The sequence below is a fragment of the Protobothrops mucrosquamatus genome, unplaced genomic scaffold (genome assembly GCF_001527695.2).
Source record: "Protobothrops mucrosquamatus isolate PMUCROS unplaced genomic scaffold, P.Mucros_1.0 scaffold574, whole genome shotgun sequence".
NCBI classification, from domain to species: domain Eukaryota; kingdom Metazoa; phylum Chordata; class Lepidosauria; order Squamata; family Viperidae; genus Protobothrops; species Protobothrops mucrosquamatus.
This window is the reverse complement of record NW_015386876.1, coordinates 161975-181862: the sequence shown is the minus strand read 5'-3', so window position 1 is coordinate 181862 and position 19888 is coordinate 161975. Positions and strand designations below refer to the sequence as shown.

The following is a 19888-nucleotide window of genomic DNA, read 5'->3' as shown; positions in this document are numbered from 1 at the left end:
CCATTCATGTTTTTAATGACATATGAAGCAAATTTGCACGATCAAGCACAGTAAAATTTAGTGATTTTGACAGCCTCAAATTTTGCTTCTTGAATTAATATACTGCTATAAGGAAACTCCTTTTTGTTCCATTTGAAGAAAGCCTTGAGAGATGGCATAGGCCAGGGGTAGGCAACCTTGGCTCTTTTATGACTCGTGGACTTCAACTCCCAGAATTCCTGAGCCAGCTATGCTGGCTCAGGAAATCTGGGAGTTGAAGTCCACGAGTCATAAAAGAGCCAAGGTTGCCTACCCCTAGCATAGGCTCAGATTTCGTTAGTCGGAAACAGACAGACCCAGTCTGTTTCTCTGGGCCTTCTTGGAAATAAGATAGGGTGGTGATCCTTCGATCTCCCAAAGGAAACTCGAAATAACCAACGTGGGGGAGAAATGTGACCAAAGGGGTCTCGTGGCCTCCCGTCTTTTTTGCAATTCAACTTTGGTGCTTTTAAGTAAGGTTAAGATTAGGAAGCGGAAGATTTGTTATAGACTACATTATAAAAAATTCACACAAAAATAAAAAGACAACTCGAACGAAGCATTCGTAAGCCGTGGACTACAGCAGTCGCGCTCGGCGTATGATGTCAGCACTGCAAGCTACTTCCGGGGTTTCTGCCAATAGCGGTGCAGAAGTCGGAGCAGCGTCGCGCATGCTCAAGAGTGGGAAAGGAAGGGGCTGCCCCTCCCGGCCTGCTTCTCTGGGAACGTCGTGCGCGCGCAGGCGTCTTGGCTGATCGGTGGGAAGCAGGGTTGTTGCTGCCAGCTGACTCGGCCATGTCGATTCAGGAAGACCCGGTCCAGCGCGAGATTCACCAGGACTGGGCGAACCGCGAGTACATCGAATTGATCACCAGCTCCATTAAGAAGATCGCGGACTTCCTCAATTCCTTCGGTAGGTGCGGGCGCCGCCCTCTCTCCCCCGGGCGGGAGGGGCGGAGGAGGAGGAGGAGGCGGACCCTCTCTGCAGATGGGGGTGATGGGCGGGCGGGCGGGCGGTGGGTCCGTGGCCGGCATTTAACGGCGCTCTCCTCGCTCTCCCAGACATGTCCTGCCGCTCCCGTCTGGCCACGCTCAATGAGAAGTTGACGGCGCTGGAGAGACGGATCGAATACATCGAGGCCCGGGTGAGGCATCGCCCTTGCGCGGCGGCAGAAGCTGCCGGGGGAGCTCGGTCCGCGAACGCCTCTTCCTGGGGGCCACCGGGCTCCGGCTCACTCGTTTGTGGGGGGGAGGGAGGGGAAGGCTTGAAGTTGCCCGGTCGCTGCACCTGCGGGTTGGGCAGAATCAACCGAGGGCAGCTGCCTCTGGGCGGGTCAGCGGGTTTTGTCTTTGGGGCATGGGGAGCCGGAGGGGAATCTCAAGTTTTCAACGTAGTGATATGTCTGCTTGTTTGTTTCTTTGAAATGAGGTAAAGTGACTTTCCTGTATTTGATCATTTAATTCCCTGGCTAAATATATATAGTCAAAAGTGTTTGATGGATGCAGCCCTTTTTGAGCCATTGTTTGTTACTTAGTTTTATATCTCACCCTTTCTTAGGAACTCAGGGAGATATAAATAATGCTCTATCCCAGTGTTTCTCAACCTTGGCAACTTTACGATGTGTGGACTTCAACTCCCAAAATTCTCCAGCTAGCAATGCTAGCTGGAGAATTCTGGGAGTTGAAGTCCACACATCGTAAAGTTGCCAAGGTTGAGAAACACTGCAAGTATATCCCATTTTTCCCATAACAGGCTGCCCTGAGAAACAGTGGCCTAAAGTCATTGGATGGCTTAGCTTGGGATGGGTAAACTTGGCCCTGAGTCACAAAGGTGCCGTTCCCAATTTGCTTTTCATTTTGTAATAGGGAAAAGGTCCTGCAACATTAAAATATACTCTTTAAAGACCCAATGCCTTTCTAAGCAGGCTTGAAACCATTGCCTAAATTAGTTCTTATATAATACCCAAGCAACTAAAATCATGTTAATTTCCAAGCTTTGTTCACGTTTCTTAAAATATAAACTTTTCTTGGATACATATCTCTTCTGCTTCCCCAGATATTATATTCCAAAGTAAGCAAAGTTTTTTTTCCTTTGACAGGTAACAAAGGGTGAAACATTGACATAGTGTGAAGCTGGCAAGGAGTCAACCTTAGGGAAAAAAAGTGCAGCTGTTTAGAAGGCTGATGATCAGACTTCAGGTTTCTTCATTACTTAACATGGATGGGAGTTAACTCATTTTTGCCCCTTGGGAAGCTGCCTCCTCCATTTGGAGACTTTGTGTGGGTGATTCCAGCTGAAACAGCTAAATTGTACAAGAGCATGTTTAATTATGTTTTATACAAGCAAATTCACTCAGTTCTTGTCCTATTGTGTCCCATGTACACGCAGAACTCTGGCTTCACAGCAATTAAATGTTGATGGAACACAATCTTAATTTCTGGGAACACTGATTATTACTATGAGTTATTTTTGGATATCTAAACAGATCAGGATATTAGGGCTATGCATAGTGTGTGGCTCTTATGGCTCGCTCTTGCTGCTCAAGATATCAAGTAACCTATTTGAATAAATGTGCAGTATGTGTAGGGTGGGTTGGGCTGGGCTGGGCTGGGCTGAGGGAGATCATGTGCCAAGGGAGGGATGACTCAGTTTTCTAAGTATTTTGTATTCTTTAATGTAATTTGAGATGTCTTTTCCATTTGTGTTCAACAATAAAATCACTTCTGCTTAACACATCTGAATATTTTTTTTAGCTAATTTAAGAATACACATGCACTTGATACTGTCATAGAGTACTATAGAGTAACCCTTGTATCAGATTTGTCACATTCATGTATTATGGCTGTTTTATATTATGGTGCTTGTAGCATCTTGGAATTTTTTTGGTTCCTATGCTGCCCCACTCCCCCCCCTCCATACACAAGTGTATAACAGGTGTTTATTCAACCCTCCCCCCCCCAAACAGGTCCTTGGAAAGCACCCCTGTAGCACAGGTCCGGATTCCAAGCTCAGTACAGCAAGAGTCACTGGGTAACCAAGTCCAATGGCTACACACAAAGTCTAGGAGTCAAATAGGCCAGGATACACAGCATGAGCACACAAGGCACAGAACTGGGCACATTGCTCCAACAACACTCAAGTCCTCAGAGTGGCTTTAAGTAGGCAATGCCAGTGCAGACCTTCATGAGCGATGAGGTTGCCTCCTCATGAGTAATCTAGCGTTGACGGATGCTGTCTCCTCTCTGCTCTATGGGTCATTGGATTAAGAGGAGGTGTGAACTCCACCTCCTCATTGCTAATGGTAGCTGCTCCTAGTCCTGGCCTGGAGCCTCCTGGCCAATTTGCTGCAGCTGCCGCTCACTTCCCTCAGCCTGTCACTGGTCCAATCAATCCAGCTGAGGCTGTTTCATCAGGCTAGCACTCTCAGAGCCCAAATCATAAACAATACTCAGCTCCACACTTTCCTTTGCAGACTCAAACTCAGCCTCCTCTGAACTCACATCTGGAGAGGGGTCCTGGGGCGGATCCATGACAGTTCTTACTAATAGATAAGGTTGGAACAAGAAATGTCTGGGAGATAATCGGGAGGCATCCAGAGGCCTGGCTTTGCAGATTACTGGTTGCCAGATGCTGTTTCTTAAGTTGGGCACCAGGAAGTGGCAGCTGGGATTGTTGCTCTCATACCAGTTTCCCTGCTGCATGGCAACATCCCTGCCCGAGCTCCTCGCTGGGTTGGCAATGAAGTGTCTGAGCTAATGATCCTAGGGGATTTTAATTTGCCTTCACTGGGCATGGGGTTGGAGGTAGCTCAGGAGTTCCTAGCTACCATGGCAGTCATGGGCCTGACCCAAATTGTCCAGGGTCAACTCATAACAGTGGTAATGCACCTGTTTTTTAACTGGGTCAATGGCAGAGTGTTTTGGATTTGAAGAAAATACAGAATTCTCCCTTGCCATGGTCAGATACTGGTGAGCCTCCAGTTCTCTGGTGCCAACCATTCCTCAGGCAGGCTGGGCCTGTCCCCAGGCAATGGACCTGATTGAGTTCCAGAGGGCGCTTGGGGTTATTCCAGAAAATCTACTTCTTGGTCCCATTGAAGCCATTGTGGCTGCGAAGCAGCAGTGGCTTTTGATTGGATTGTGCCTGAGCGCCCTTTCTGTATACAGGATTCTCAATGCTCCCTGTGGTACATGATAGAATTAAGGGCACTTAAAGCAGGCTAAGATCGCTGGTGACAAAAAACAAAACAAAACAAAACATAAAACGAAGACCAGACATGAGCTACAGCTGCTATCAGGGCCTATTTGTAACTATTTCTTCACCCTTATTGCCTCTGCCAACAGTCACACAGTGACCCTGTTTCAGGTGACTCTGTCCCTCCTCGAAGGGAGCAATACAAAGTTCACATAAAAGGTCACTGTGAGGAATAGGCTGCACATTTGGTGATCGAAGTAGTTGACATTCGCTCCATGTTGGACTCCAGCTTTAAAGCAGAATCTGTGGAGGTGGTGAGGTTACATCTTGCAAGGTGAACCTGGGAAGAGTTTGGGAACTGAGGAAGTGGACAAGGCCCTCTCAACTGCTAGTTTGGCCACTTGTATAATAGGTCCATGCCCTTCCTGGCTTATTAAAGCTGCATGGGAGGGGAGATGGGATTGGATCTGGGTGGTAGTTTATGCCTCCTTGAAAGAGGGAGTGGTCCTACAAATTCTTAAGAGGCAGTGGTGACCCCCCTCCTCAAAGGACTATTGCATGACCCAACCAAGCTGGGAGTCTGAGGACTCCAACAGATCCTAAGAACAATATCAGAGCTCTCTGTCCAGAAGAGTGCGGTGTTAGGAACAGTTAAGATACTGCACAGAATCCTCAAACTTCCAGGCCATAGAGGACCCAGCATTGAGGAAGACAAAACCACCCATAGGGTGAAGGTTTATATATGCACAAGTATAATTAAGTTTCTTAATGAATGTACCAGAGAAAAAATTATTCAAAGTGCCTGCAAACTAAAGAAAATAAACTGAGATTTTTTTTCAAACATGAAAATACTTTACAAAAAAGAACTGTGTTGAAGTTTCTAAACAGAATTGTTGATAAAAATGGGAATTTAAAATGCAGATTTCCATTCAAACTTACAATTTTGAAACCACAAGGAGCAGAGAAATCTTGACCAGTTTAAGAATAATATGCCAGCAGATTATTGGTAGCTCAATATTGGAAGACGGATGGTTTGCCTACTGTAGAAGAATGGTCGATTAAAGTGTCAAATTTAGCGGAAATGGCTAAGATTTCTGCTTATTTGAAGGATCAGTCATATGAAAGTTATATTTCAGTATGGAGAAGATGGATAGATTATATTCAAAAAAAATATGGGACTGAAAAGTTCCATTTGGCTTTTGGGTAAAATTTTAAAATATTTTTATTGTTATTATTTTATTAAGTGTTTGCATAATAGCTTGTATGATTTTATTATAATTTTGACTAGTAGTGTTGTTTACTAGTTTGTTTGTTTTTTCTTCTTTTAATAATGTATTTAATTTTAATTTTAACTTATTTAAATTTATTTTTTAAAAAATGAGTTAAAGTGTGTTATAGATTTGGTTACATAATTAGTTGGTTTATGTTATTTAGATTATGATTATTATTTGTAACCCTGTGAACAGCTCTGGGAAGTGGGGGGGAGGGGGGTTGTAGGGGTGGGGGGGATTTATATTGTAAACTTTATAAAACTTTTAATAAAAAAAAGAATAATATGCCAGCCTAAATTCAGTTGGAAAGTGTGGTAATATTCTAATAGTTTCATTACCCGGTTCTGTTAGCAAATAGTCTTATGGCTAAGATACAAAATTTAGCAATTGGAAAGGTAACAGCTATCATCAAGAAAAACTTAAAAACACTGATTGGAACAGTTGGAATCACCCACTAGAGGCTGAATTAATCGAGAAGGAGGTTTCCTATATTTACACTTTAAAAAGATCTGCTGTAGGGTTTAAATTTCACGACACCTCCTTAGGGCAGTGCGAGGAATGGCCTTGGAGATTAAAAGAAGCAGACCCAGCTGTCCAATGAAGATTACAGTACGGGTGATGAGGAGGATTCAAAACACAAGCAATAACAGCGAGAAAAAAAAGTTGCCAGGGTTGAGAAACACTGATGTATCGCATACTAATTCCCACTGGAAAATTTCTGTGTAAATTGTGCCCAGGTTATGCTACTGTAAATATATCCCTTTTATTCTCTGCCAGAGCATATATTTTTTATCGCCTTTAAAGTCTAGCGTCCCTGCCTTCAAAATACGTAAACTAAATGTCTTCTTCGGTGGAGCAGTGCTGAGAAGGGGGGGGGAACCTTCTTTCGGCCATGCCTAACCCCAAACGTTTGCTTTCTGCGTCAGCTTCTCCTCCTCCCTGTCAGGCTTAAGACTTTCATTTTCGATCTTGGATGCCAGGTGGACGCCGCGCCCTGAAAGTGGTTCTGGGAATCTGGCTTGCTTTGCTCTGGTTCGGTTTTCCTTGGCTGCCTTCCCGGACCGGTGAGGCCCTTTTGGAGTTGAACTGAGACGCTGGGTGGGGCTGGCCTACGGCCTGTTATAGAAAGGGGCCGCGTTTCAGTGAAACGCAGTTCAGGGGTGCAGAGGAGGGTGGCTGCTCCCTTTATAGAAAATGCCTGAACTATGGCCGCCAGCGCGGGAGGGAAGGGAGGGGCGGAGAGACTTGGTTCTTGCCGCTTGGGCAGAGGAGAGTTGAGGGTCTGGGAGTGGGTAGCCCAGGGGTAGGCAACCTCGGCTCTTTTATGACTCGTGGACTTCAACTCCCAGAAGTCCTGAGTCAGTTATGCTGACTCAGGAATTCTGGGAGTTGAAGTCCATGAGTCATAAAAGAGCCGAGGTTGCCTACCTCTGGGGTAGCCTCTCCTTTGTCATCTCCACTGAGAGATTTTTCGACGGAGCGGGTCAGGGAGAGCGCCTGTGACTATTATACAGTGCACCAAGCTGCAAAGCCATAATAACGTATCTCTTATGGCAGTTGAAGTTTGCAAGTATTAGTACTGTATTATGCCAAAGTTTGCTGAAACGAAGATAGGAATTGTATTCTAGCTGATTTGCAAGGTCTGGGCTGCCCAATCTTGTTTTATAACTTCTGGAAAAGGACCTTTTTGTTAATCAGATAGGAACTTTACAAATTTTTCAATTGAAAAACTTTTAAGGCTGTTGTTGCTAGCTAATAGAGAAGCGGATACTAGTTAATCATTACCACAGATCTGCTTATAATAAGAGGGAACATGCCATTGGCAAAACAGCTTTAGGTAAAATGATAACTAAAATATAATGGCATTTAGAAACTTAAAACTGCTTTTAATCCTTGGACATAAAGAACCCCTGTGAAGGGATAAAACTACAGTGACTATATTTTCTTGGAAAATATAAAGTATAAACCTGAAAAGGGGGCAAATCTGAAAGACGAGCCAGCGAAGCAGCCATTGCAGTGCTGCTAGATATTTTAGAGAGGGAAAGTACATATTTATACATAGAACCTTGGCATGACTAAAATTACCTTTACTACTTTTAATTCCAAAATCTAGTTTATAGTTAATTTCAGTGATGGGATTCAAATATGTGAGCAACCGGTTCTCTGTGTGGATGCCGCTTCCGGAAGTCCATTCTGGGCCTGGGCAACAAAAAATTAGCTACTGGCTGAAGTGGTGGGAACTGGCTGAATTCCAGCACTGGTTAATTTCCCTTGTATTGCCCATTCTCAGATCCCCAAAATTGTATCTGGATCTGTTCAAGTTACGGCAGCTCTGATTTCTCACACCATGATGCCCTGCTTGTTTCTACCAGAAATAACACATCCGTTCTAACTTGGTGAGCAAAGATCTGGTAGAAGTCGGGTACCTTCTGCTGCAGGGACCAAAAATACCTTCTGGTATTTTTCTGTAGCTGGGATTTCACCATGGTTTTGAATAATACAGTTTGTTGTACAGATAGTCTTCAATTTATGTCCATGGTTGAGTCCAAAATTTATGTTGCTAAGTGAGACAGTTAAGTGAGTTTTGCCCCATTTTACAACCTCTTTTGCCAAAGTTGTTAAATGAATTTTTGCAGTTGTTAAATTAGTAACACAGTTGTTAAGTGAATCTGGCTTCTCCATTGACATTGCTTGTTGGGAGATTGCAAAAAGAGATCCTGGGACACTGCAACTGTCATAAATATGAATCAGTTGCCAAGCATCTGAATTTTGATCACATGATAACGGGGATGCTGCAGAGATTGTAAGTGTGAGAAATGATCATGTCACTTTTTTCAGTGCCATCGTAACTTTGAATGGTCACTAAACTGTTGTAAGTTGAGGACTATCTGTACTGCTCCAAACCAAACTAAATGCCTAGTTAAATGTGGTCTCAGCCCGAGTTTCTTTTCTGCTCTTGTTTTTAAAAAGACGCTACTGTATTCAGGATCCCAAGCCTGGCCCTGGTTGGTTTGAGTGTGCATTGAAACTCAGACATGGTTGGTGATTAATGAATGCAGGATGGTTAAAATGCCTATTCACTGCAGGTGGTAATTTGGGTATTCCACCTACCTGCCAAGATTATGCAAAATTCATTCTGAATGCCAACATTTACTTTGTTTTTTTTCCTGGCCTCTAAAATCTGTTGTGCTTGTAGCTTGGCTATAACCTTACAATGGACACTGGAGGAGGAAAGATGAAGGACTTGCTTGTAGATGCTTTAGAACGTCTTGAGGAAAGAGACATTAAGTTGTTTAAGTCTAAGCTGCGATGTGTAGCAGCTCCTCGGGGAAAGAATATTCCACGTGGTCGGTTGGAAAATGCAGACCGGCTGGATCTGGTGGAGCTCCTTGTCGAATTCTACGAAGAGAAGGCTGCTACACTAATGATAACTATCTTGGAAGACATGGGTTGCAAGAAAAATGCTTCCAATCTCAGCAAAGGTATGGATGTACTGAAACATAAATAGATGTAGAGTGGGAAAGGGTATTGTAGTATGGGCAATCTCCCTGTACCTGTTGCCTGTACTTTAAGGGAGTTGCACTAAGACAGGGGTGTCAACGCAATTTCATTGAGGCCACATCAGCATTGCGGTTGCCCTCGGGGCCGGGTGGGTGTGGCCAGGGTGGGTGCAGCCTACTGGGTGGGCGTGGATGGAGTGGGTGTGGTTTTGGCAGGCAGCAGGGCGCTCTCCTCACAGCGCCAAGAGCTGAGCCAGGCGGTGCGAATCTGATGAGAAGTGCAATGCTGCCTAGCCCCCAGCCTGCCCAGTTTCAGCAGGCAGCAAGGTGCAAAGCTGGTGAGCTTCGCACCGCCTGGCTCAACCTCTTGGCGCTGTGAGGAGAGCGCCCCGCTGCCTGCCGAAACCGGGCAGGTTGGGGGCTGGGTAGCGTCGCGCTTCTTTTTGGATTTGCGCCGCCCAGCTCAGCGCTGTGAGGAGAGCACTCCGCTGCCTACCGAAACCTCTCCCCCAGAGCCCATCAACCCGCATATGTGAAGTAGGCGAGGGCCATTTGCTGGCCACTTCCAGGCGATGGTGCATTTCTTCATTCCTCACAAAGATGACACCTCCCCAGCATGCACCCAGGGGGCGGGGCTGATGTGGCAGGGGCTGGTTCCTCGCTGTTTCCAGACGGCCTTGTGGAGCTAAGACTGAATACATTTCAGTATAAATGGCCACCACAAAATTGTACATTGGCTCCCGGCTGGCCTGGGCCAGGGCCAAGGCAGTGGGGGCCGTTCCCTCACTGTTTCCAGGATGGCTTCGCGGGCCACATGAAACCACTTTGCGGGCCGCATCCGGCCCTCGGGCCTTGTGTTTGACATGTCTGCACTAAGAGAATACATATTGGAGTGAAGGAAGCAGTGTGTGATTGCACCTTTCTCTGCCATAAGACCTTTAACTCAAACATGTTACTTTTCTGGGTCCTCACACCTACCATGCAAAGCCAAGAAAACCAGGAAAGTGTGAGTTCTAATCCTGCCTTAGGCATGAAAGCTGCCTGGGTGACTTTGGATGAGTCATTCTCAGAGCTACCCATATCACAGGGTTGTTTGAAGAAATTAGTAGGCAGGAGTATTAGGTATATTTGCTGCTGAGAGTGAGAAAGAGAAAAGAAAGGAAAGGAGAAAGAAAGAAAGAAAGAAAGAAAGAAAGAAAGAAAGAAAGAAAGAAAGAAAGAAAGAGAAAGAAAGAAAGAAAGAAAGAAAGAAAGAAAGAAAGAAAGAAAGAAAGAAAGAAAAAAAAGAAAGAATGCTTTGTACAAAGCCATTAATTTTTCAAAGCGCTTTGAAGTTATTATCACCTGTACCGGTATTTCTTTTTAGTGGGACCTTTAGAATTGAACTCCTGTCAGGCACAAAACAAGGATGCTAATTAACTAATGTGTTTCCTTTTCAGAGCTCAAGGATCAAGTTCAGGGTATGTGAACACCTCATTACAAGGCCTTAGAATTATTGATATAAATGTATATAAACCCCAAGGTAACTGCATATTTGTTTTTCTTTATTTTTGGAGAACAGTTAGGATATTTTAGAAGAATGTATAAAAACTTAACACTTGAACATATTTCAAGTAGAAAACTAAAAACAGTCTAAAAATTTCAGAGATATAACTAGTTAATGAGTTCCAAATTGATATTAGTCTGTAATATTATTGGAGTAGCGAACGAATGATAATTTAGAGATCTGTGCTAGGGAGAATAGGTCTAAGCTTAATCTTTGCAATGTTGCTAACAAATATTAGGGTCTAAGTAAATCTACTTCTATATGATGAGTGACACAAGCTCTATAACTAGGGTAGGTCTAGAATATGGTAGCTTAAAAAAAACTAAATTAGAATGTATATGTACCCAGCCCATTCAGAAACATTATAGCAGACAAGCATCACATCTGCTTCAGAATACCTCTGTTGTTCTTGACAACTTGAACAAAACAAACACAAAAAATTATTGGAGGAATCAGTGATGAATACCTGCCATTCTCAAACTGGTGCCCTCTAGAAATATTCGACTTTCATAATCCCTAGTCTGTATAACCTTTGGTAGAAGGTACTAAATTGTGGAAGAATGATGTAGATGGATAGGAAGAAGAAGCCCTGTGAGATGGAGGATCTCTTGATAGACCACTTAGGAACTACAATCATACTAAATGATGCGGTCTTCTCTATGTTTTCTGGTATTTTCCTAGGTTACAAAAAAAAGTATGCCAAGTATGTGAAGGAAGAATGCAAAAATATAGAAGAAAGGAACAGTCTGTGTGGTGAGAGCATTCCTTTGAATTCATGCTATGCAAAGCTGCTTATTATCAAGAAGCATAAGTCCCAAAAGCAGAAGGAACATGAACTCCTTGCCACTGGTGGGTTGCACTTGGAAATCCTGAGAACCTATAGTCATAATTTATCCATTGACCTTGAAGATTTATTTGAGCCTGATGAATCGGGAACAATTCCAAAAACAGTAGTGTTGCAAGGACCTGCAGGGATTGGGAAAAGCATGACTGTGCAGAAGATCATGCTGGACTGGGCTGATGGGCGGCTCTATCCAGACATGTTTGATTATGTATTTTGCATCCATTGCCGGGAATTGAACTTTGCTGAAAAAGCCAGCAGCTTGGCTGAACTTATTATTGAGCAGTGTCAGGACAGAGATGCCCCACTGGACGAAATCTTAGCCCACTCTGAAAAACTGCTCTTTATCGTTGATGGCTTTGATGAGCTTTCTCACTTTTTAGAATCTGAAGGTTATTTGTGTGACAAGCCTAATTTAAAGGTCCCTTTGGAAAGTATTTTAAGCAGCCTGCTGAGGAAGATACTCTTGCCAGATTCCTTCCTCTTAATCACCACAAGACCAGGTGCTCTAGAGAGACTGCAGCAATGCTTGAAGTTTCCCAGGTTCACTGAGATCCTTGGCTTTTCTGAAAAAGGTCGCCGTGAGTTTTTTTCCAAGTTTTTTGAAGAGGAGAAGAAAGCCAACATTGCACTGAGATTCACTGAAAATACTGTTGCGGTGTCCACCATCTGCTTCATCCCAATGGTGTGCTGGATCATTTGTTCTGTGATGAAAATAGAACTGGAAACCGAAGATGAGATTGCAGGCACCTTGGATACCACAACAAAAGTCTTTTTGCAGTTCTCTCATATTCTTCTTAAACACGATAATCCCAGATGGAAAACCTCCCCTCAAAATGAGTTCAGAAAACTTTGTTCTTTGGCCAGAGCTGGCATAATGCAACAAAAAGTCCTCTTTGAAGAGCAGGATCTCAAGGAACATTGCTTGGATATATCAGCTGTTAAGGATCTCTTTTTAGAGAAAAGAGCTTTCGAGACAGGTTTGGGCGGGTGCAGTCTCTACAGTTTTTTCCATCTCTGCTTTCAAGAGTTTTTTGCTGCCATGTGGTATATACTGCCAGCAGAGTCAACAGAAGAGATGGATCACGTTATGGGTGACCTGCAGAGATTATTGGTTGAATGGGAGAAGCCAAATAATCAACATTTTGCGCTAACTATATGTTTTATATTTGGCCTGACAAGTGAAAAGACGCACATCTTCTTTGAGCAAGCCCTGCAATGCAAGACTTCTGACCTTGTAAAGCCTCTCTTATTACAGAAAGCAGAAGTAGCTGCTAAGGAACTGGTTCAAAAACGCTATTTCCCGCTAAATTTTTTTCACTGCTTGTTTGAGAGCCAGGAGCCAGAATTTGCAAAGAGAGTGATGCATCACTTCCAAAATATTAACTTTTCCTTCAAAACGCTGTCCATGTTAGACTGCAAAGTCTTGGCGTTTTGTCTGCAACATAGTACAATTGAGGATCATTCCCTTTGCTTACATTTCTGCGGGTTGAAATCTCATCACATCAAGGCTTTGGCTCCAGGAATTAAGAACTGTACAACACTAGAGTAAGTGATCCATCCTTTCCTGTTTCCAAATTTAGATTCAAACTGAAACTGAGATTTTTAAGCGTCTTTCATGTTTTGATCCTGCCTTTGCTAATTGTGCCTTCTTCTCATATTTTGAAAGAATCGTTTATCATTTTGTTCTGCAGAATTATTCACAACAGTGTGAAACCACAGCTGACAGTTCTTTAGGTGGTGTTGATCTTCATGCTCGCTGAGTTCTTCCCAAGATGTCATAATATATCAGCATCATATAAGTGCAGATCCAAGCAGTGGGGCCTCTTGTAATTGACAGATGGAAATTTTGACAATGTGCAGATTTTGTATGTGCTGTCCAAGATTTTTTTTGGGTATGGTACACAGTGTGCCAATAACCACTGGGGCCATCACAGCTAGTTTATACCATAATCTTTCAACTTCAATTAATACTTTGTGATCTCCTCCAGTTCTTTCTTCTATTCCATCGTCTGATATTGCTACATCAATTATCCACACTTTATTCTTTTTAACTACATTGCAGGTTTGGAGATAACAAATTTGGAAACTCAGGAGTGAATGTTCTCTGTACCATTCTGAAGCAACTGGGTTGTAATTTGGCTGATTTGAAGTGAGTAATAAGAGAGCAAAGGCACATCTAAACAGTTGGGTGCATATTTTGTCTTGGAAGAATTGGGTATCCTTACCCGTCCTAATAACTAGCAGCCAACTGGGTGAAATTCTAAAGTAATTAGGCATTAGTTACTCAGAACTGATGTTCAGAAGAGTCAGTTTAATCAATGTGAATAGTGAAGAACAAAGCAGGAGTGAGGAGAGAATGAGTCATTCCTAGAGAACTCAGCAGCCAACTACTAAAAAACATACAAAGATCATCTTCAGTTCCAGGCTACACCTGAAGGCCTGCCCTCAGTCAACTGAGGTAAAGGAATTCTTTGTTTGGATGTTTGCTTTCTGCTGCTTACAAAAGATTTTCCAGTGTTCCTCCTAAGCTGGGTGAAATATACTGTAGCTTAATAAGGAACTCTAGGCATTTCTTGTGCTGAATCTTCAAGTCTTTTTTGATCATATGTCTACAGGAACCTATGGATTTTTCCTCATTTAGTAACTTATGACATGTGATACTATATGGTTCTATGTTGGTACAAATCTCAGTGTTATGACAACATGCAATTGAGAAGGACTGTTTTTTCTCATAGGTTCCCAGGGAAGTGTTTTAAACACTTTTATGCATTAGGATTTAACAATGACTCTAATCATCAAATGTTACAGTACTTGAGGGGAGCTGTATTTTTTGTGAGATCTCTACATTTTAGGGATCAGTAACACTCACTGACTGATTGGCTTCAGAATGAGTATAAATGCCAAGGTGACTTTTTTCCAGATTAATTGATATACGCTAACACCATCCATTTATCACTTAAGGGTACAACCTAGATAGTGTTTATGTTGATATGTATCCATGGTAACATTTCCTGAATCAAGTCTTAAGGCATAGGGCAATATTCAGACCAGGAAGGCTCTGTCACATCAGCCAAAGGGTAATTCAAATATAATTGGTTAAAGTGTGGTGGGGTGGAGAGTACCATCTGTAATAATTTGCTTCTCACGTGTGCTGATTTTGTTATCAAAAAAGATTGAGCAAACTTGTAATGTGGCTTTTAATTTTCTCTTTGCCAGACTTGATTGCAATAACCTCACAGATGCTTGTGCCAAAGAGCTTTGCGCTGTTCTCAGAACTAGTCACAGACTTTTCAGTTTAGACCTTCAAGATAACTCCTTCACAGAGAACTCTGTCCCATTCATCCAAGACTTGATGAAAAATTGCACCAGTTTGGCTATTGTAGAGTGAGTACTGTATTGATAAAGCTGGAAGAGAACATTTGGCTTGCCTTCTGGGAAATGGATATGTTTGTGTTGGCTATCTCGGTACCATTGGGTTGAGCATTCCAAAAAGTTGGAAACTCAGTTACAGTGGTAATGGGAACACCATTGGAAGAGTGAGTTAGGGGAGACATCATGATGGAGGGCATCTATCCTGCCCACGGCAGGAGATCCTATACCACTCCAGACAAGTGGTTTCCAGTCTTTTCTTGAAAACTTCCAGTGATGGAAGTAAGCCTTTCCACTGATTTAATCGTTCTTACTATCAGGAAATTTCTCCTTAGTTCTAAGTTGGATCTCTCTTTAATGATCTCCCACCCATTACTTCTTGTCCTGCCCTCAGGTGCTTTGGAGAATAAATTCCAGTACCTTCAAGTACTGGAAGACTTCTATCATATTATCCCTAGTCCTTCTCTTCTTTAGGCTAGATAAACCTAGTCCCTTTAGTCAAAAAGGTTCACACCAATCAAAAATGTGAAAATAGAAGAAATAAAGAAATAAAATGGCATGTTTGGAGAAACCAAAAGTTAACCAAAGAATTACATTTGTTAAATTGTTAACAATTATGCATTAGGTTTAGGTGATCAGATACAAGTATTCCCCACTCACTGAGAGGGGAGATGTCTGTCTGCCTGTCTGCCTAGCTGTCTGTCTATCTTGAACAGCTTTTCAAGGGTGGGATTTTCTCGTAGTGGTGAAGAAAGCTCTGTGGGCTGAGTTTCCTTTGGGATATATTTAAACAATGGGAAGCTGAGAAGGCTGCAGATTGCAAGAGAGAGACAGACAGAGAGTAGTGTAATGGAATATAGGTTCCTTGACCTCTCCTAACTACATACTGTATGTGCAAGATGACCATTGTCTACCCGTGAGCCTTTTTCCAAAATTCTCATTTGAAATAATGTATAAAGCAAATTTTCCTTCATGAAATTGAATGAAACCTAGTAGATTAAAGTACCGTTAAGGCCAATTAGAGATGGCATGACAATCCATACAGGTAGTGCTCAACTTATAACCATTCATTTAGTGATCGTTTGAAATTACAAGAGCACTGAAAAAAATAATTTATGACTGGTTCTCAGACTTATCACCATTGCAACAATCCCATGGACACATGATTAAAATATGGGCATTTATCAATTGGTATGTATTTATGACAGTTGTACTGTCTCAGCTCATGTGATTACTATTTGCGACCTTCCCAGCTGGCTTCTGAAATCAGATTCACTTCACACCCATATGATTCACTTCACTGCAGTGATTTGCTTTACACTTGTGGCAAAAGAGTCATAAAATGAGGTGTGACTCACTTAAGTCCCTTGCTTAGCAACAGAAAAGTTGGGCTTAGTTGCAGTCATAAGCCAAGGACTATCTGTACCAAACACTGGCCTCATATGTAGCACTTTGTTGTAGCTTCTGTTTTCATTTCTTTTCAGCTTATCATCAAATAAGTTTAATAAAAGAGGACAAAAATCCCTGAATCTGCAAGTCAAGGAGATAACTGAATCAGAGCGTCGCTTTGTGTTATGGATATGACTCTATTCTCACACGGTAGCTACAGAACAAAAGGTAATCAATCCTTAGAGAATAATTTCAAGGAAGTATTTCCACAAGTTTATACCAATTTCAGTTGTTGAAAACAATTTTCAGACAAAAATGTAGACATGAACAATCATTCATATTTTAGAATATTGTGGCATATTGCTTTCCAGGAAATCACTTTCTTTGAAAAACATTAAGTATCCCCTAATATTTAGGGAAATGGGAAAACCATTTGACCAAATTTTAACCATTGATTCTAACATTTATATACATACATTTACATATACATATATATACATTTACATGTAATAATAAATCAATAAAAATAACACTTGAAGCCAGCCTTTTTTCCCCAGATCCTATTGTCAGTGTAGACCAGGAGTCTTCAAACTTGGCCCTTTATGACTTGTGGACTTCAACTTCCAGAATTCCTCAGCCAGGCACGCTGGCTGAGGAATTCTGGGAGTTGAAGTCCACAAGTCTTAAAGGCCAAGTTTGAAGAGCCCTGGTGTAGACAGTGATTATATAATACTTGTATATAGTATATAAAATATATGCTCTAAGATAGGCAAGGAGATATCTGCTTGAACTGATTTTTTGAGGAGATTCTGAAGAACTAAAGCAAGTAGTCATTTAAAAAAATTTAAAATTGGTCCAAGATTATTTTCATCAGAGTATTTTTAATATTGATGTAGTAATAATGAACTAACAAACATGCATCATCCTTGTGAAGGTTTATGTGATCATTAAGATTTGGCAATGACTTCCTGGGACATGATCAACAGACATGTATAATTTGAACAACCAACATCGATATCCGAGAATTAGTATGTGGTCAGAGTAATACCAGTTTCAAAAATCAATGTTGAATCTGGGGGAAAAGGTGATTTTCATCCTACAAAATAAAATTGTCATTAATATTGAAATGTCATTACAATCCATAGTGTAGCCACAATTGGAATATTATATACAGCACTATTTGGTTCTTGCTGCGATATTATGGCAACAGTCGAGAACACACACTAAATTATTGATCCTGTCTTAAAGACTGGCATGATGTCAGAGCTCCAGCAAAATTCAGTACTCAAAACTTTGGAAAGACATTAATAAGTAGGATTCAGAACCAAAATGGTCTGATGGACTGAATGACAAGATATTAGAAATAATCCTTGCTGATCCACCAAATAGTTGTTTCCTGTAAATTCAAACTGATCGCACAGATTGTCATCTTTTTTTCTAAAAAAAATATAGAATTAAGAAAGGTGTCTAAATGAATCTGATTTTGATAGAGGTTCCTATCCATAAACTCTTTTTACCTTGACACTAGTTTCATCATTACACAATGACTTTCTATCACACCAGCTTCACAGTGCAGTTCTGTCAATTTGCCCAATTATCCATGTAGTTTTCCTAGTAGCAATACAGCATGTTATGACCTTCACCCAAACATTTTCTTTTATTGTTTTCCCAGTCTAGTTACAACTGTGAGATATTACAGGTTTCTGGGTCATTGTCTGTCTTTTCTCTTTACAGGAATTCTTGTCAATGGATGGGAGTGGAGAAAGGATGGAAGAATGTTCAAATGGATTTACAGTGCTAAAGTATTGCAGTTTGTGGCCTCCTCTTTTCTTCTAAAACTGGAGAGAGGTGCTTAGGCATTTCATTTTGCTTCAGTTGCCCAAATAAATCCTCGCAGCAAAAAAATAGGATCTGCTGGCTTGAACAGAAACATGTCTTGGATTTGTTTCAATAAAATTCTGTTTTTAAAAAAAGTTAAGTTGGTTCTCTGTGAAAAAGTCTGCCTCCTCTGTTAAAGAAAAACACATACCCCCCAAAAATCCCATGTACAACTCAAATTGTTTGAAAAGTGCCTTTCCCATTACACTCGAGAAAGAACAATATCCACGTAGCTCTTTTTTCCATTTGCTGTTCCTGCCATGGAAATCCTATTTATCATTGTTCCGAGTTCACTAAATTCCACTGTTTTGTATTCCAAGATACATGTCTAATACAGCTGTAGTTTCCATCAAGATCAAGAATCAATTCATCAATCAAATGAAGAGCATTTCACCTTCCTTTTCCTATGTTTCTGCTATTCTATTTTCTTTGGTTTGGTTTGAGGTACAAAGAGTTGATGCTCTTGTTGCTTCCTCTACCAGGGGTGTCAAACTCGCAATGTCATCAGTGGTGGGATTCAGCCAGTTTGCATCACTTCGGCAGAACCGGTAGCTATTGACGTATCAGAAATATAATAAATTGAGTCTGGTCAGAAATCCAGATACAGTTTTTTAATTAATTTTCACAACACTTTGAACCATAAACTTAGAAACTACAGTGGCATACATTACACCAAAACTAACAACCATATTACAGTCTGGCTTACATAATATACTAAGCCACCATTCTGATCTATACAATACAGCACGCCATAATGTACTTTGTGGCTTAATGTGTGAATTTAGCCCACTGTGGTTTAAATGTTTTATCATTTAACACACTCAATGCACCACACTTATTTAAGTTCACACAACATTCTGAGCCATAAATTGAGGTCTGTTTTCATGGAGCCAATACAAAACAAAAGACAAATTAAGTGTGGACAATGATTCAGATTAAAATAACCAACTCATTTTCACTCATGAATTATAATTTGTGAACCAGCCAGTGAGATTTGCTTTTCTTCTTTAAGTAGCAAAAATTCATAGGTGATCATTTATGTTTGGACTCTGGAAGGTTAGAATATATTTGGAGGGGGGGGCACTCTTCTTACCCTGATGGCAAAACTCTGATGGAAAATTATGACATTGCGCTGCTGTTCGGTTATCGCCCGGGTTATTCCAGACCTTAGGCGATATTCTCCTTTTTTTACGTGCACAGGTAATGCGTCGCGAATGAGCGGGCTACCGCAGGAGAGCCGAAAGCCAAGCCTTTGGGGAAGCGAGAGCATCGTCTGCTAGTGAGCCGCAGAGAAACCCGGGGTTCTCCCGAGGAGGCAAAGGACGGGGGGTCGGACCCTGCCACGGCGTAGGGCGCTGCGACTTGCTCGCGGGAGATCAGCCTGGTTCTCGAGGGCGGCGCTGCCAGTAGAACGAGGGTTCCACCCGCCCCGCCACTGCGGTTGTGCCGCCGCTTGGTGTGTCCCAGCTGGCGCTCCGTAGCAGGGCGGATGTTGTGAGGAACCTCGGCCGGCGGGGCTTGGCGAGGGAGGCAGGCGTGTGGTGGAGGCGGCGGTGAGTAGTAGCCTCGGTGCCCGGCTCTGGCTGCGGGGGAGCCGCTGCCAGCGAGGCGGCTGCCGTCAAGACGCGGCTCGCGGGCTGCGACTAGGCCCGGGTGGCGGGTCAGCTGGGGAGGCAGAGAGCGCTGCGCCTTTAAAGGCAAGCCGGAGAAGCGGAGCCGGCTTGTCAGCCACGCGCGGGGAGGGCGGTGGGGCGCTTCGGGTGCTTGGTGGGAAGCCACCCGCGCGGCAGGGAGGCTCCCGGTGGGCAGTCCAAGGCGAGACTGCCTGCTGCACCGGTCCTGCCCTTGGCGCGAGCCTGCCGAGGGAGGCCTTTTTCG

At 42.5% G+C, this 19888-nt stretch overlaps 2 protein-coding genes across 2 annotated transcripts; both read left to right on the top strand.

Moving 5' to 3' along the window:
* The first annotated feature begins 708 nt into the window (after positions 1-708).
* BRK1 (BRICK1 subunit of SCAR/WAVE actin nucleating complex) lies at positions 709-2752 on the top strand. Its single transcript, XM_015817339.1, has 3 exons — positions 709-931; positions 1081-1163; positions 2118-2752. Exons 1-3 carry the CDS (start codon positions 814-816, stop codon positions 2142-2144), a joined length of 228 nt encoding a protein of 75 aa, XP_015672825.1. The 5' UTR covers positions 709-813; the 3' UTR covers positions 2145-2752.
* A 3734-nt stretch (positions 2753-6486) lies between these two features.
* LOC107288683 (NACHT, LRR and PYD domains-containing protein 3) lies at positions 6487-18438 on the top strand. The gene is made up of 8 exons (XM_015817323.1): positions 6487-6548; positions 8681-8966; positions 10424-10444; positions 11212-12919; positions 13437-13523; positions 14591-14758; positions 16228-16360; positions 17867-18438. The coding sequence occupies exons 2-7, from the start codon at positions 8699-8701 to the stop codon at positions 16325-16327; spliced, it is 2352 nt and encodes a 783-aa protein (XP_015672809.1). The 5' UTR covers positions 6487-6548; positions 8681-8698; the 3' UTR covers positions 16328-16360; positions 17867-18438.
* The last annotated feature ends 1450 nt before the right edge of the window (positions 18439-19888 follow it).